Raw genomic sequence first — 17,219 nt, 5'->3', positions numbered from 1 at the left:
GATATAAAATGCTCATTCTGAGGACAATATACTCACTTTTATATTTCTGTTTTTTTCAACCAGTTATTTTTTAAAAGGGGGCTGACTAATAGGTTCTGTTCATCTGTATGTGGCTTGGGTAAGGGTCCTCAGAGTAGAACTTTGAGAAGCCAGAATGCAAAATGAATGGAGTAAGTGACAGCTTACTCCAGAAAATAGCTTTTTACACGGACATTTGTCTATAGCAATGTAGAAAAAAAAGAAATACTTGTTTTCTTGACTGGTTGAATAAATACTATCATAGAGCACTTGTGTAGACCAGGTATAAGCAAACTATAGCTATAATCAGTGGCCAAATTGACCTGCCACCTGCCCGACAGCTCAGGATAGTTTTCACTTTTTTAAATGGTTAAAAAAAAATTAAAAGAGAAGCACCTGGGTGGCTCAGTCGGTTGAGTATCCGACTCTTGGCTTTGGCTCAGGTTATGATCTCATGGGTCATGAGGTCGAGGTCCATATTGGGCTCCATGCACAGCAGGGAGTCTGCTTGAAGGTTCTCTTCCTCTGTTCCCCCGCACTCCCCCCCTCCCACCCCAAGCACACACTTGCTCTCTCTCTCCCTCACCTTCTCCCTAAGATAAATAAAGAAATATTTTTAAAAAAGTTAGGAATGCCTTGGTGGTTCAGTTAGTTAAGTGTCTGCCTTAGGCTTAGGTCATTATCCCAGGTCCTGGGATTGATCCCCATAGGGTCCTGGAATCGAGCCCCACTTCAGGCTCCCTGCTCAGCAGAAAGCCTGCTTTTCTTTCTCCGTCTGTCTGCCACTTGCCCTACAGTGCTCTCTTTCTCTCTTTCAAATAAATAAAGAAAATCTTAAAAAAAATTAAAAGAAGACTAGTATTTCATGATATGTGAAAAAGATATAAAATTCAAATTTCATTGTCCATAAATACAGTTTTACTGGGAGGTGACCACGCTGTTTGTGGTCTCATACTGCAAGGGCCAAGTTGAGTGGCTCTTCAAATTTAGCAGAGGACAGAGGGCATCTAGACTGTAGGCCTGAAATACTTACTGTCTGGTCCTTTACAGAAAAATTTGCTGACCCCTGATCTAGATAGACCATAGACTGATACTGAAAACTACAGTTACTTGCTTAATATTTGATAGAAATTAACCTTTTAATCAAGAGATGCTCAGCCAGTTGACTGGTATTATAGCTACAAGATACATACAGGATACCAATGCTAATCATTACTGAGCAGGTACTGTGTATAATTCTGGTCTAGCTTCCCTGGCATGTAACCTACCAAAGTGGAGATTGCTAATATCTCCATTTTACATATTAGGAAACAGAGAGACAGAAATGTAAGGGCACTTGCCCAAGGTCATCCAGCTGGTAGATGGTAAAGCCAGCACTCCAGCATGGGAGGCCCGGCTCCAAACACTACTGCCATGCAGGGAAACCCTGGGGGTTTGGTGGCCTTGGAAGAATTGGGGGACTGAGCCCCATTTGGCTTTTTTGACCTCTGGGGACTCATGTTAGGAACAATAAGATCTCTCTTTTTAATTAAACATGTTGTAGAATAGCACTTGATGAGCCACTAGCTGGCAAACTATTCCAGTTATGTCTGTGCTCCCATTCAGAGCAAGATTCTGAGATGACTCAAGGTTATGTTGGACTGTCGCAAGCTTTCAGTCATCATGGTTTTGAAAGATAGGTTCCTGAGAACACTTTGTGCTCATTGGGATGTTTTCTCGAATCCCATTCAACGTTTTCTGTTATTGGAGGTCTTGATCTTGAGGGTTCTGTAGTGCAGAATCCTCAGGACCTTTTTGTCCATATGGAAAGTGTGCCCTCATTCCTCATACTTAGTTTTCCTTACAAATTTTTCTCCATCTTTACTGACCTGTAAAGTTGAAATGATTTTTAAAGTCATTACTCTAACATCATTTCTTTATTTTCCCTGAATACATCTCCTGAATATTACAGTCACCCTGATGACATACCACTACTCTTCCCTCCGTGTTTCCCAAGGCGGTAATGACCTACTTTATCCAATAAGAGATAGTTTCTTTTTTTCCCTTTGTGCTCACACGAATGTGCAATAAACATTGTGTTTAAACACATCCCACAATTTTGTTTTATCTGTTAACAAATTCCCTCTGTTAAAAAGTACATTTAGTGGTGTGTCCAAAGTACATTCGCTAAGTAAATACCAGGGCAGTTCTTGGGTTGGATATTTAACACTGATTGATAATATGAGTGCTACTCATATATAGCTTTTGAAATACAAATTAGCACATAGCATAACTCTGAAAAGTATTTTCCCTTAAGGATTCTGTCCTCCTGGATCAAGACAACGAGAAGTTTCTAAGTGTGAAGGGAACCTCTCGCTTACTCATCTATAATGTGTCTGTGGAGGATGCGGGCTATTTCAGCTGTGCCATAACGTTTACCCACGAAGGCATGCTGTACAACGTGACTAGGAATATTGAACTCCGTGTCAACAGTGAGTATTTGCCACTGAGGGACCTCCCCACCCTGTCAATAACAAGCATGCAAAGAACTAATGAGGGTTCATGTGGAATTCCTTGAATGTCCTCAGTGTGAAAGGAAAACATACCTATCAACTCGCCTAAAGCATCAGGCTCATAAAACACGTGTGTGGAGCTTTGAAAGATAGAGAGCAGGGTGTTTTTCTCAGGAAAGGTGGATTGCTGAGTGGTTGGTAGGGTTCCAGGTGTGGCTAAAACACACCAGCAGAGGGGGCCATACAACGGTTCACTGGGAAGGTCCCTTTGGAAGGCTTGCACCACCAGAGACAGCCATCTGGCATCATGGTTGCCAGAACTTTATTTATAATTCAAGGATATTAAGATTTTATTGGGTTTTTTTAGTTAGAGGGTTTTGCATTGGCATATCCAGTGGAAATTCCCCTTTCTTGGGCTTCCCCAAGGCACATGACCCTTGAAATCAGAGTTTCAGATAGTGAGGGCTCTCATTGCTTTAAATGAGTTCTACTTGAAAAGAATGTTGTGAACAGTGTTGATAAGTATTTAAAATTGTTTAACATTTACTGCCTACATGCTGGACATCAAGCTTGGTACAAGGAACATAAAAGGGCTTGAGTTTTGGACTCTGCCCTAGAGAGTATGCTGCTTTTATTTATTTTATATACTGAATACACAATTGGGAGTCTTTTAGGACATTTCAGATGGGTTTGGAAATATATTAAGGTTAAATAATTGGTCTATGAAGGGAGAAGTGTAACTTTTTGCCCCTTCCAGAGAAAATCCAGATATTCAGTTTTACCACCGGGAAAACTCCCATGGGATATCTCCCATGAACTGAAATCTCTAGATGACATAGTCCTGTGAGGATTCATTCCTATCAACAACTTGTTCCCTGGAGTGGAAAATCACAGAGACTTCCGGTGACTTTCAAAGGGCTCAGAATTATCCTGTTCATGTGATACTCCACAAGAACAGTAGGGGGCGGCCAGCCCACATATTACCCCAAGTTGTGAGCACACTATTTGTCAGGGCTTCTCAGAGGGTGTCTAGCACTTGGGTCCTCACTAGACTTGCAGAATCTCAGTCTCCATCCCAGATCTACTAGGTTAGAACCCGGGGCATGATGGGGTAGGGGAAGCATAGCAATCTGTGTTTAACACTCCCACTCCACCCCCACCGGATGCTGATGCACCCTTAGGTTTGAGAAGCACAGAGGTATTTAACTACCCTCGCCACCCCCACGTGTGACTATGTGTGTTTTTGGTGGGGGGCGCGACTATGGGGAGCCTCCTGGTCTTGGCCCAGAAGCCATGTGCTCCTCATGCTGTGCGGCTGCCTAATGTTTACTCATGTTAGGATTTCAAAATGCTCTGCAGGGAAGATGGAAGGGAAGAGTGAGCAGTTACGGAGATGGGCAGCCCTTTACCCACCCCCAGCCATGCTTTTTACTCCAAGTCAGGTGCCTACTTTCTTCAAGTTGGGAGACGTACCTCTTGGGGAACTGAGTTTCTATTCAGAGATCCCCCTCTGTCTGCCTCCCAAAAAAGTTTATGTCCTCTATTAACAAGACATAGTAGCCAATGCTGGGTCATGCTCCTTATCATTCAGTGTGGGATTAGCAGTAGAAACGGGTGGTTCCCAAATCCCTGTGTCTCTGTTTATGTTTTCAAAGTGACTCTATGGTATTCTGAGGCAGGCATGTGGGGAAGCAGGAATGGAGATGAGGGGGGAGATTTTAGGGCAAATAGACGTTGGGGTAAAGCCTATCTTGTAAGCGTTGAGAAGATTATTATTAAGGATTCATTCAGGAAGCCGGGGAAGGGAATGGTTAATTATTTATCACAAAGCAAAGAACATCTGTTCGTGGAATGTGTATTTAATTGTGGCCTCTTCCAGTAATATCTCTTCTGGGAAAGGCATTGGCCAAAGATGCTCAATTTTGTGGAAAGCCTGTTTCCTTTGCCAGACAAAGGTCGAATCTTACAATGGCTGGCCATACTGTAGGGGATAACTTTGTTAATTAGCTAAACAATGGAACTTGAATCTCAGCTTGAAATGATGGCTTCCCTAATCGAAGCTCTTTTCCTCATATCTTTCTCAGAAAAAGAAGAGGAGACAATTCCTGTGATTATCTCTCCCCACCAGACCATATTAGCTTCACTGGGTAAGGCCTATGAGGACTATGTTACCCACGGGGGTGCCTTCAGTCCCAAAACCTGAGGTCCCCTGCCCCTTTGGTTTGCAGTGTGCATGGGTAGGACCCTGGAGCCCCTGCGTGAGAGGCAGAAATGACATCTTTCCTTCTGTCAGATGTTAGAAATGGCACTGTGTGAAAATAGGTATACTTTGTCACAGGAACACCCGACCAGCAAAAATCTAACTGTGAAAATCCCAACGTTCTGGTGGCAGTTGTCAACTGTATGAGAGGATTAACAGCAGGATCCCCTCCTGGGGCCCTGCATAAAACATACTTGCAGTATGTTTTAAATAAGTCTCTCCAAAATTTCGCTGGCGTGCAGCACTTCCCTAAGAGTCCATCTGTAACGCGAGGCTGACCCCGTCACTGCTGGCCCCACAGAGACGGTCTCTTGTGGTCGAAAGACCTGCTCAGCTGGTCAAGGTGGATGATGAGAGTGACTGACAGGGTTTTCCAGTTTTCACCCCATTGTGGTTGTGGCTCAGGCTGTCCTGGCCAGTGCCCACTTCCCTGGTGACTATCACTGTGTCTCATGGGATGCCAGTCAGTGCCAACACCGACCCTATAGGGGTCCTTCTGTGGAAAGAAAAGCTGCTCAGGGCATCACTGTGGGCTCATTGAAGGTCAAAAGCCACACTCATGTCAGGCTGGGCTTCCAACAGGCCTATGTATCCAGGAAGCCTGTACCATTTTGGTGTTTGTTTCCCTATAATGGTTTTGTAGGCCTCATTCTCCCTCCCTCTCTCCCCATCCATCCATCCATCCAGGTCTCTCTTCTGTTTGGTATTGGGCTTATATTTTAAATTTTAGTTGGTGGTCATAGAGAAGGGGGACTTTGGTACAGATGCTGGGATTGCTGGCAACACAGGCTGCCTCGGCCCTTGGAATAAACCACCTGGAAACCTGGGGAAGTGGGCACACGGGTCGGTGCCAGCTGGGATTCCAGCACCCTGGCTCCTAGATTCCCCAGCCAAATGGAGCTGAGTTCCCCACCCTGTTGTTTTGAATGCACTCAAGTGCATGGCAGAATTACGTGAGGCCAGGTTTAATGGGTTGCTTTTGACCAAGAAATCTTAAGGTTGTAAGAGGTGGTGAAGGAGTGAGAAGAGCCTGAAAGGGGGCCGTACATTAAAAAACCCACCAGGAGGAGGCATATCACCCATGGGGGTTCCTGGGAGAAACAGGAGGGCTGAGACCAGCAATGGGCAGAGAAAAAGAATTGAGACATTCATCTGACTTTTTGAGGTGCCTAGAAGAAAATGTGGGAGAAGGCATCCATGAATTCAGAAGGCCCTGTAGGAGCTGAGTGACCTTGGGGAAGCCATGTGCCTTCAGGGTTTTCATCTCTCATGAAGACCAGTTGAGGGAACTGGAGACACTTGATAGATACTGGTGTTCTGTGTGAACAGAATCCTTTGAAGGAAACGAGTTTCCTTTTAAGGAAAGAATTGGCTGGTGAGGGGTATTTGAGAAGGTGGGGCAGGGTCTGCCACTTGGATTTGCTGGTGGCCATGGGGGCTGGCGTGACCCCTGTTCTCTGGTGGGGCTCTGACATGGTGTCTTGCTGTGCACAGGTTCAAGACTGAGAATCCCGTGTAAGGTGTTTCTAGGAGCCGGGACACAGTCGACCACCATGCTCTGGTGGATGGCCAACAATACCAGAATAGAGAACGCCTACCAGGGAGGCCGTGTGGCTGAAGGGCAGCGCCAGTAAGTGGGTGAAGGTCATTGTCAGCTGAGAAGCATCTTATGGGATTTCCGAAGGCTTTGCTCTTCCTTCTAGAGACAATGTCGCACCAGATCAGACCAGGACACACAACTCTATTAAATAATCTTTTTGATTGTAAACTGTTGGATTTTTAGAATTTTATTATTTTTTTTAGAGATTTATTTACTCATTTTAGAGAGAAAGAGAGAGAGAGAGAGGGAGGGCATGAGCTGGGAGAGAGGTGGAGAAAGAGGGAGAGAGAATCTCCAGCAGGCTCTAGGCTGAGCGCAGAGCCCAACACAGGGCTCGATCCCACGACCCTGAGATCATCACCCGAGCTGAAATCAGGAGTTGGGCACTTAACTAACTGAGCCACCCAGGCACCGCAGATTTTTAGAATTTTAAAAATTGAATTTTTCTAAGTATCACCAGTTGTTCTTAAGAATCGAACTTCTTATAGCAGCTGGGCTGCAGTCGACTGCTTGGCATTGATGTTGCATTTTTTTAGCTGTTTCATTAAACATTTGTTTCTTGATTTTTACGGTTTTCCGAAAAAAATGCTTTGGAGTTCATACATTTCCATGCCACACCCTGCAATCTGAATGTCAAATGTTTTCACAAACTCTTCACAAGAGTCTGAGAGTTAGCCACAGTATCTGAGGGTGGCTATGGGCATCAAGGTAGGTTAATGTTCAAAGAAAGGAAGAATTCTGTTCTCATAAGCATTCATCTTTGGAAAATGTTTTCTCAACCCAAAAGTAGGACAGTCAGACCTTGTAAATCTGTGTTTGAGAAAGGGAGACCGTTCGATTTTGCAAATTATCAAGGAATTTTTTTTTAAGATTTTATTTATTTATTTGAGGGAGAATGAGTGAGAGAGAACATGAGAGAGGAGAAGGTCAAAGGGAGAAGCAGACTCCCCAACGAGCTGGGAGCCCGATGCGGGACTCGATCCTGGAAGTCCAGGATCATGACCTGAGCCGAAGGCAGTTACTCAACCAACTGAGCCATCCAGGCGCCCATCAAATTATCAAGGAATTTTAAAATTCAAGTTCCACTATGATGAATTAGGCTCAACTTCCACTTGACCTATCAAAAAAGATCTTTCTAGATGCAGTGTGGTGAATCAAAATTATATGTGGTTAGCACAACTGCTTGTTTGCAAAGTCCCTGTTGGGAAAAGTGTGGCATCACTCACATGCCCCATGTTAGCTTACTCATACTATCCGCTCACTTAAAGGAGCCTTTTTTCCCAAGGATTAAAAAAAGAAAAGAAAAGAAAAGAAAAGAAAGGCCTAGCAGATGCACATCAGTGATATTTTTATTCATGCTCCTAGGTAGCAGTGAAGCATCTTCAGATGATGATCACATTACAAACGGCAGCGATGCTGGCCAGAACCATTCCCTGGCCTGGCCTGTCTGTGGCCCTCTGCTCTGAGCTTGGGTTCCCGGAATTACAGCTGGCAATGGAGATGAGAGGCAGAAACACAGTGGAGGCCAGGATTCCTGGAAAATCCCTCCTCTTCAGTATGCAAATGATTTTTTGGCCTTACAGTCAAGTTTCTCCAAGGCAGATATTTCTTTCCCACTACCGCCGCTTTGTTCGTCAATGGCCTGAAAAATGAATTTTCCCAACATCCAAATGAAACTGGCTCCTGTTAAGTTCTTCTTGTGACAAGTGTCCTGTTACAAGGACCAACATCTTCAGTGTCACTTCCACCTTCAAGCACAGGTTTAGAAATTCTCCCAGATAGGGAACCAAAATCAAGGCAGGTGCTCCTCTCTTTATGAATCCTGAGACCAATTTAAGCACAGCGGGTCCTTCTCGTTGAGAATGTTCGGACATCTCCCTTGTAAAGATGGGCTTGCACTGGTTACAGCGCATTTAAGCAGATGTTTTCTCACTCAGGGAATACTCGGAGAACAATGAGAACTACATTGAAGTGCCCCTGATTTTTGATCCAGTCATAAGGGAGGATTTGAACACAGATTTTAAATGCCTTGTCCGCAACAGACTGAGTTTTCAGACACTGCGCACCACAGTCAAAGAAGGTATGTACGTGGGGGGACGTTTGAGGGGAAGCAGCGCGGGAAGGGGTCTGTGGTCGCTAGACAAAACTGCTAGTTCTCCAGCTGATTGCTTAGGAAGTTCCCCCAGTTCCTGTTAGTGGACCACCCAGAGCGGATCTCTCAGTTCTTAGGATTTATTTTTTGTCGGGTGGAAGCTGGCTTTGGGAGATTATGTTCAAGGGAAAATTTAAATAGCAAGCTGACTTCAGGAAAAATGATAAGATGGTTCTGCGATAAACTTAAACACACACACACACACACCCCCGTGTCCTTCTGTGGTTCTGCCCCTGGATCAGCAGGACTAGCTGGTTTCTGGTGACACCTGGAGGAGTGTGCGAGGGTCTTTATCCCGAAATTGAGGAACTCCCTTCTCCAAGAGTTGGGGGCTGGGAGATCCACAGGGCTCAGAGCAGCTTTCAGGTTAAAGACATTGGTTCCCAGGAGATAAAGCACAAGACTGTAGTCACATCAACTCAGTGCCCATATACAGTAAGAAGAAAAGAGAAACCCGTGCTCTCATTTGGACCAAATTGATTTCCTCCCAGCGTTTAAGTGGGGAAGGGAAACACAGGTACTGCTGAGGCCGCTGACAGTCAGAGGGACGAGGCAGAAGCCAAAGTGATCTCCAGCAGCAGTCTCCTTATGCCTCCTGGGCAATCTGTAGCAAGCCAACAAATTGCTCCACTTTCTCTCTCCCTTGCTGGGAAGGCAGCTGCAGATGCACTTGTAATTGAAAAGCTGAGGATTTGGTTAAGCCTCAGGACAGTGCATGACGCATACAGCTTTTCTCCAGTTGTGGTCTGAGCACTACCAGCACTGCCCACTTGGGCCACTAGCTGAAAACACAGAGCCCCAGCCTCAGCCCAGGTCTACCCCAATTCTTCCAGGGTAAGGCCAAAGAGGGTAAGGTAGCAGGCTCCTTTCCTATTCACGTGTGAGGACCGCTGTCCTAGGACACATATGCAAAGGCTGATGCTTTAGATTGTTTCCATGAAAGAGTCAGTAGTTGTCCAGACTTGGAAAGGAAGCGTCCCCCAGAAAGCAGATTCCACTTCTGGGGTTCAGATTGTGACCTAAAGGAACCTGTGGTTTGTCTGGACCCGAAGCTGGGGACCTTTAAGCGTTTTCATAATGTGAGCCTTCTCCCTCCTTTGTGGGGTTGGCTGTGACTCATGGCCAAGGGCACAGCTAACAGCCTGTCCCCAGCATGGAGAGATGTGTCCCGATGGCTGCTCAGCAAATTAAAGCTTGAAGCATTTCCAAGCCTTGTGGGATGTTAAGGTGGAAGAATCATCTAGAGAGACAGTCTGAAATTGTGTTGGTTCCCAGAGGCCCAGATAGATGATGAAAAACAGTAGCTTTAAATGTGGAACTCTGGCCTCGTCATCAGTGAGTCCAGGAGGACTCATGTTCTTGTGTTTGCTTGTCACGTCTTTATCTGTACTCTCCACATTTTCATGATGCAGAGATGCCAAGGAGTAGAATATAAAATAGCTGGGTCCAAGCAATCCTCTTGACACCTAAAGCTCCTACATTCAAAGTTGGTTTTCTCTTCCTGTGTTTGTTCGTTTCTATCACCCCCCTCACATGCTCACTCATTGGAAGAGGCCACGCTGGACCTTGGCCACGTCCCCGTTGTCTGGTTGAGACCTGAACGGATAATCTCTTATTGCACACTATTCAACAGGTGGAACAGAGACCCTCGCCACCTCACCCCACTCTGTGCTCTTTTCTCTGATCACTCTCTGATCGATTTTTGTTCTACCTTGTTCATTTCCCTAATGCCGCAGATGTCCTTCTCAGATATCCTTGATCTGCTGTGAGGGGCATGCTTTGTGAAAAGCCAGTGCACAATTATTAGGAAAAAATGAACTCCATCTCCACTCTTCTCTATAAACATGCACTGCACTGTCCTGCTTGGCAGTGAGAGAATGTTCCTTCCACCCATGATGTGACTCTGTTCTTCCCACAGCTGCCACATTCTCCTGGGGGACCATACTGGCCCCACTCTCCCTGGTCTGCTTGGTTTTGGTGGGAATATGGATGCACAGACGGTGTAAACACAGAACTGGAAAAGCATATGGTTTGACCACGTTAAAGACTGGCCATTAAGATTTTCATCTCACCCAAGTAAAATAAAGACAATAAAACAATTCAGAGTCAAACGATATCCTTTTTTATGGAGGTGACTTGGCCTTTGCGAGGATTCTGCTCTTCCTCAGTTGGTTTAACGAGCTGCTGTGTTTATGGTAAAGGACAGAAGTATGAATGGGATGTTTATTCTGAAGCTGACAGGAGCAAGCGTACACGTGTGTGGGAGAGTAGCTCTTGGACACTTGTGACCTATTTAGAAGAGTGAGGTGGCGTCGAAAACATCTAAATGAATTTTGTAGTTCATTCATTTGTCTTTTAACGAAAATGTATTAAAAATCTATGTTGGCTATGCTCCGTGGAGGATGTTAACAGATAACAAAGATAAGATGTAGGTTGCCTTTTTGGGAAGATGGAATTTCATTTGGAGACTGGAAAGAGGGATTTAGAAATGCTAAAGAAGGAGCATCAGCAAAAATTGGTGGATTTTTCCCAAAAGGATGAGCCAAAGAATAACAACTAAAATAGACTATGAGAAAAATACATGTTAGCACATTTTAGTGAACTGAGAAATAGACTCAGCTTTATCTCAAAGCTTCTGAAAATGAGGAGGACGGAAAAGTATTGAGATAACTGCATACACGTTGGAAAAATATAATCAGAACCTCTTTTATATCATATCCTCATCCCCCTCCACCCTCCCCCAAATCCCAGTTAACTTAGTAAATTCAGTTTTAAGAAATCAGATTGCAGAAAAACTAGCATGAGTCACTCCTTCACTTGAGTTCAAGTCTTTGTTCAAGTGACCTTCCCAGAGGCACACTTCTGAATGGTACCTCTTTCCATCCCTCTCGGGTTTCTCCCTCTGCTTTGTGTCCTTATAGATCTTATCACCACCAGACCTTCCATTACATACGTACTTGTTTATTTTCAGTTTTCCCCATGGGAATGGCATGAGGACAGAGATGTTATTTTGGTCATGGCTGTATCCCTGATACCTGAAATCATGCCTGCCACTGAACATTTAATCCATGTTTGTGGAATAGGTAAACATAGAATAGAGTTTCTTGTGTTCACCAATGAAAGAATAAAAGGATTGATTATGATCCAATTCCTGCATAACAAAAGAATAAAAGCAGAACATAAAGGAAATTATGTCAGGCAAGCTCAAGGAATTAATAATGACAGCATAGGGGGTTTAAGGAAAGGCATCCTAACCCTCGTGGATGGGGGAAGCATGAACAGGGAATGTGTGGAAGAAACACATAAGGGGACCGTGGAAAAATGATCCGTTTCAGTAACAGAGATATAAATTAAAACAATACTGAGATACCCAGGCACTCACACACTATCCAGTTTTAAAAAGGCAACATCAAGGTCATTTCCAGATAATAACTCCCACATCCTGTAATTCCATTTATAACTTTGTCCTGGGAAGTAGAAAGGCAATTTGTATCAAGCCAGGGGCTGCTGGGTGCAGCTTGTTCTTTCCAAGGGCCAAGTGTGGCATCTTTTCCCAGCTCTGCTCAGTGATGTCGTGTTGGAAGCCTAAAATCCACCATCGTGGGAGTTCTTGACACCATAAAAACTGGCAAATGCCGCAAGCCAGTGCCCCCCTCCCCAGCACACCACTACTAAGGCCGAGAGATGCCTGGGAATGCTGCTCCTGGGAATTAATCTTAGATGAATTCAGCAACAGAAGATAAACAGATGTATAAAATGTTTCAATGAAACTTATTTCCCTGGTGATGAACAATTATGTGTCAATTGTGATCTATAAAGAGCAAGAATGCAAGACCGAAATATTTGTAACATTAAGAAAAAATTGTATATTGTGTATGCAATATATATGGTTAAGACCATATTAAAATTCGTTGGCTGCTAGAAAAAGGGGAAAAACTCAAGGGTTTTGAAGACAGACTTCTTGGGTTCAATTCACGGTCTACCCCTTTAGCTGTGCCGTATGTCAGTCTTCTGATCTGAAAATGGGGCTAAGAACAGGAGTTATCCCAGAGTGTTATATTTAATCATCAAAAACGTAGGAGGAATAGACAGGAGCAAAACTAGTTGTACTGTTTAGACACAAAAGTGGACAAACCATAGCCTCTGGCCAACTGCAGCCTGCCCTTTGTTTCTGTAAATTAAGTTTTGTGAGCACACGGTCATTTTGTTTATGGATTGCCTGGGGCTGCTTTTGCTTTTTGAAGGCGGGGTGATCGTGCCAACAAAGTCTGAACTGTTAGCTCTCTGGCGCTGTCCGGAGAAAATACGCTGACCGCTGGTTCAGACCAAGGAGGTTTACAGGCAGGTTTTGAGCCTTACTTTTGCGTTTCCCTGCGGTTCTCTTCTCTTTCCTTCCTTGCCTGTCTTGTAAGCATGGAAGGAAGGGAAGGAAATGAGAAGGAGCAGGCAGAGGACTCTTGGTCTCGAATCTGGAGCTTTGACCTTGAATGAGGTGGACACAAGGCTTGAGACGGAAGCAAAGGGCAGCTCTGGGTGCTTCTGCCCGTTCTGGATCCTCCGTCTGGGGCACCACGCAGCTCTCGTCCTCTTCCTTCCTGGGACCCCTCCCCCAGGGTTCCCTGGAGCTCCCCGCACTCAGGCTCTGGTAGCTTCAGCCATGACCCAGAAAAGAAGCCGCCTGCAGCCGGAGGAGAGCTGCCGACAAGTGGGGAGACTCACCTTGACTGCGTGGTCTATGCACTTCCTCCATCCACAGTGTTCGGGGGTGGGGTGTTGGGGGGAACTTGCACTTAGAAAGAACAGAGATAACCAGGGAATTTTGGACACCAGATTGATGATAATAGCAAGGTATAAGTGTGATACTGGGATTGTGTTACATTTTGAAAGCAGAGTTGCTGTATTTCTAACAGACTTCGAGAAATAGTTACGGATGGTAGTTGAGATTTGCATCAGAGTGTTCCAGTACTGGGGGGGGGAGTATGGGTGAATATGGGATTGATTGGCCGTTTGTTGACAATTGTTAACACCAGTGATGGGTGCATGGCGGCTCCTTATATAATCCTCTCTCTTTCTATGCCTAGAGTTTTCCATAATACAGAGGAAAAAAACAATAGTATAGAAATAACCAAGTACGCACTGGACAAGAGAATGTGTCCATGAGCTGAGTGTAATCACTCTGTCAAATTTTTTACAGCGGTGAAAAGGAATAAAACATAGCTACACACAGCAAAACGGAGGAGCCTCAGACATATATTATTGGGTAAATAATAAGTCCTAGAAACATCTATACCATGATCCCTTTTTAGTGAAAGTGAAAAACAGCTAAAACTAAAATCTCTCTCTCTGCATACATATGTGTCTTTATATATGTTTGTAATTAAGACACACATATGATAAAACTATATTTTAACTATATTTAGATATGTATGTATCTGTATTTGAAGAGCACTTATCTGCTTTTAAAAGTTTATAATTGTCTGTGTTTTAAGAAAGCAAGAGAATGAGCAACCCAAGTTTCAGGATAGTGAGCACAACAGGTGACTGGTGGGGGACCAGGCCTGGGATGTGTTAGAAAGACCTCAGTTATGTCAAGGTCTAGATCTCCTGTTGAGTCGTGGATTATTACTCTTTATTATCAAACAGACGAAGACACAGGTCACTCATGGACCAATGAAGAGTGTGTGTCTTGAACTGAGAATTCTGCTTAATTCTGAGTCCAAACTAAACAAACAAACAAAAGAAACAAGGTGTTTTCTTGATGTCTTCATCTACTTTATGTTCATTCCATTGGTCAAACTTTCTGAAATGGAATTTTTTCACCACCCCCCCCCCCCACAAAAGCAGGGGGATGGGGCAGTAGTCAGCATCTGATGGCCTCATGCTTCGAGAAGCTACCTGCAGGAAAGCAGGCCCTACCTCATCAAATACCACTTGGCCAAGAACCGACTGAGATTGGCAGTGGACACCAGGAGTGGGCACCAAAATTAATTCAGGCACTAGACTTAAATTTGATATCTCAAAGATTTCCTGCGCTAGGGGAATGTGTAGGGGCTTTATGGAGCGGGTAGGACTGTATATCTAGTGTCAGACCTTCCAGGGACAGGAATATCCCCGGCACCGGCCCAGGGCCTCACGACCAAGCAGGCACTGCAAAAGTGTCCGCCGGCTGGACAGAGAAAGCGTGTGTTACTTGGGTTTTTCCAGGACTTGCCAACCTGTGTGAACAAACACGATCACCCCGGCAGGACTCTTCCAAGTTTCCCGGCTCCTGCCCCTACTATCCAATTTGCACCCGTTATTTCCATGACTCCTGCTGATAGCTCACTTGGACACATTAAGGGCCTCGTGTTCTGTGGTTGTTTTCCTGTTCTTGTCCCCACCTGTGGGCATCTGCTGACCATGTCATCTCGCAAGGTCTCCTTGTTGCTGCGTCTGGCCTCCCACAGAGTGCTGTCACCCCACAGGGGGCGGTGTCCCAGGGTGTCCAGAGGACGAGCAGTCCAGCTGGCACACTCGGTGGCAGCCTCTGTCTGCTGCAGGGCCGGGAGCCTCCCTGTGTGTTCACAGATGCTCCCCCTTCGTGGCTCACGTGGTTAGCCCCTGTGGAGTGGTGGTGGGGGCCTGCAGCCCATCTCCCACAGAGCTCAGCCAAGAAGGATGCCCTCCTCCTCCCTAGCGTGCCTGCAGAAACCGCTTCCTTCTTGTTTGGTTGAAGCAGAGCAAAATAGTCTCCTGCCAACAGTCTAGAGGTACTGCCACTGGTTCTTCAGAAACGGCCCATCTGCCGTTGCCAGGCCCTTGAGGGAGGCCCAAGTGTGGGGCCACACGGGGCCAGGAGAAGCTTAGCCAGCTGCAAGGATGGAGGCAGGAGAGCTTGGGATGATGGAGGAAAAAAGCAAGAAGGAAGAAGAGGAAACTGACATTGAATCCTTTACAATGTGCAAGATTTTATAGGTTTTACACAATTTCATCCCCCGCCAAAAAAAATCAAGGCAAATCCTGTAAGCTACATTTTGGAGATGATGATGGGGGGCTCAGTTTCAATATTACATCATCATGTGGCTTAGATGGGCAGCAACAGAGAGTTTCCTAATACGGACTCCTGGGACTTAGCACAGCTGGAGAACAGCTGGCCCCAAGCTGGGCTGAGCCCTTTGCAAGAATACAGAAAGAGGGAGCAGAGCAAGTATTCGTTTTCCTGGGGACAACCTGGCCATGGGGAAGAGCTGAGATCCACGTGTCCAGCTCTTCTCCCGACTCACCGAAGCCACATCTGGAGGGGACAACAGTGACGTTAGTGGGGGTTGTCTGCAGGGAAGAAAGCACCATGCATGGGATCCAAATGTCTCCTTTATAGCATTCCCCAGGTTATAGTCTTCTTGTCCTGTGGGACTCCAACCGGCCTGTGTCCCACAGGGTGGGGATGAGCAGCCCACTCACTTGACCTTTTGGCTGCTCGTCCAGGAAATAGAAGTGAACCATCTCCATCCAATCTTTCTGGGCCTGATGGTGGGCAATGTAGATTTAGCCCCCCAGAAGGTTCAGAAATGATTAGGAATGGATGTGAATTAAATTTCCTGTCCCAAATTACTGTTTTAAAATGTAGGTTTTATTATTCTTATTATTTTGATTGATTGATTGATTGAAGGGGGGAGGGGCAGAGGGACAGGGGAAGAATCTCAGGCACACTCTGCCCTGAGCATGGAGCCTGACTGGGGCTTGATCCCACAACTCCTGAGATCAGGACCTGAGCCAAAACTAAGAGTTGGACACTTAGCCAGCTGAGCCACCCAGGTGCCCCTAAAATACCAGTTTTATTATTATTCAGGTATGGTGAGGCCAACAGATTTGGAAATGATTGTCATTGAAGAGATGGTTTGTTACAGATCCCAGAAGAAGGGGCCACCCCATGCCGTGCAGAGCCACATGGGGATGCACCAGGCTGGGTCAGGAGGCAGAGGGAATGAGGGGAAAGCATGGCTTTACTGCTGTTTCTGTAGAAGGAAAGGACAAGACAGGGGGAGCATTGGATCACTTCGGATTGGCTAGTTTGACTAACTTCATTGAATGATCTTTGCTGTCTGGTTTAGGGCAGGTGGGTGGAGGTCTGAAGGGTGAGAGAGACTGGTAAAGGAGGTGATCCTGGTGTGGACTCTGCCTTGGTTGGTTTGCATTTGAAAATAGTGCTCTAGGAATTGGCTAGCCCTGGGAGGGGCAGCAAAGCCTGGGTGTCAGAAACGCATGCTTTGTGCACTGACGCCCAGCTTCACCAGGGGGGCTGGTGAAGGGTTCGCCGGCAGTTCTGCGAGGACATAAATGGCCAAAAGTGAAGAGCCAACAAATCAGATAGGCTCCCGATCTTATTTTATTTTATTTTTTGCAAGAGAATCAAATATCCTTTACTAAGCCCAGCCACCAAGCCAGAAGAGCAGTCACGGTCAACCTAGCAAGCATTAGCAGTAAAAGGTTATAAAACAATATTCCATAACCCGAATTTGATTTTCAATTCCTTTCTCACTATCAAGTTCCTTAGGAGACATTCAAGTTCAAAGATTAAATTTGCCCTTGTAAAGCTGAGGGTAGAGAAACCAAACCTCAGAAATGTCGAGATTGCCGCCTGAGTTTCATCCTCCCCCATCCCACCTCGCTCGGTCGCCGCAGGAAGGCTTCTCTGTCCAGGGGGAGTGACCGGCAGCG

At 45.5% G+C, this 17,219-nt stretch overlaps 1 protein-coding gene across 2 annotated transcripts in view; it reads left to right on the top strand.

The window, feature by feature from the left end:
• Positions 1 to 10,622, top strand: part of IL1R2 (interleukin 1 receptor type 2) — a 33,283-nt gene extending 22,661 nt beyond the window's left edge. For both annotated transcript variants that reach the window (XM_032351733.1, XM_032351734.1), the window contains exons 5-9: positions 2,315 to 2,489; positions 4,595 to 4,657; positions 6,265 to 6,400; positions 8,308 to 8,450; positions 10,441 to 10,622. In XM_032351733.1, the coding sequence (XP_032207624.1) occupies positions 2,315 to 2,489; positions 4,595 to 4,657; positions 6,265 to 6,400; positions 8,308 to 8,450; positions 10,441 to 10,580 (657 nt within the window). In that variant the 3' untranslated portion in view covers positions 10,581 to 10,622. The remainder of the gene's footprint in view (positions 1 to 2,314; positions 2,490 to 4,594; positions 4,658 to 6,264; positions 6,401 to 8,307; positions 8,451 to 10,440) is intronic.
• The last annotated feature ends 6,597 nt before the right edge of the window (positions 10,623 to 17,219 follow it).

Source organism: Mustela erminea, chromosome 7 (genome assembly GCF_009829155.1).
Source record: "Mustela erminea isolate mMusErm1 chromosome 7, mMusErm1.Pri, whole genome shotgun sequence".
NCBI classification, from domain to species: domain Eukaryota; kingdom Metazoa; phylum Chordata; class Mammalia; order Carnivora; family Mustelidae; genus Mustela; species Mustela erminea.
This window is presented reverse-complemented; position numbering and strand designations above follow the sequence as displayed.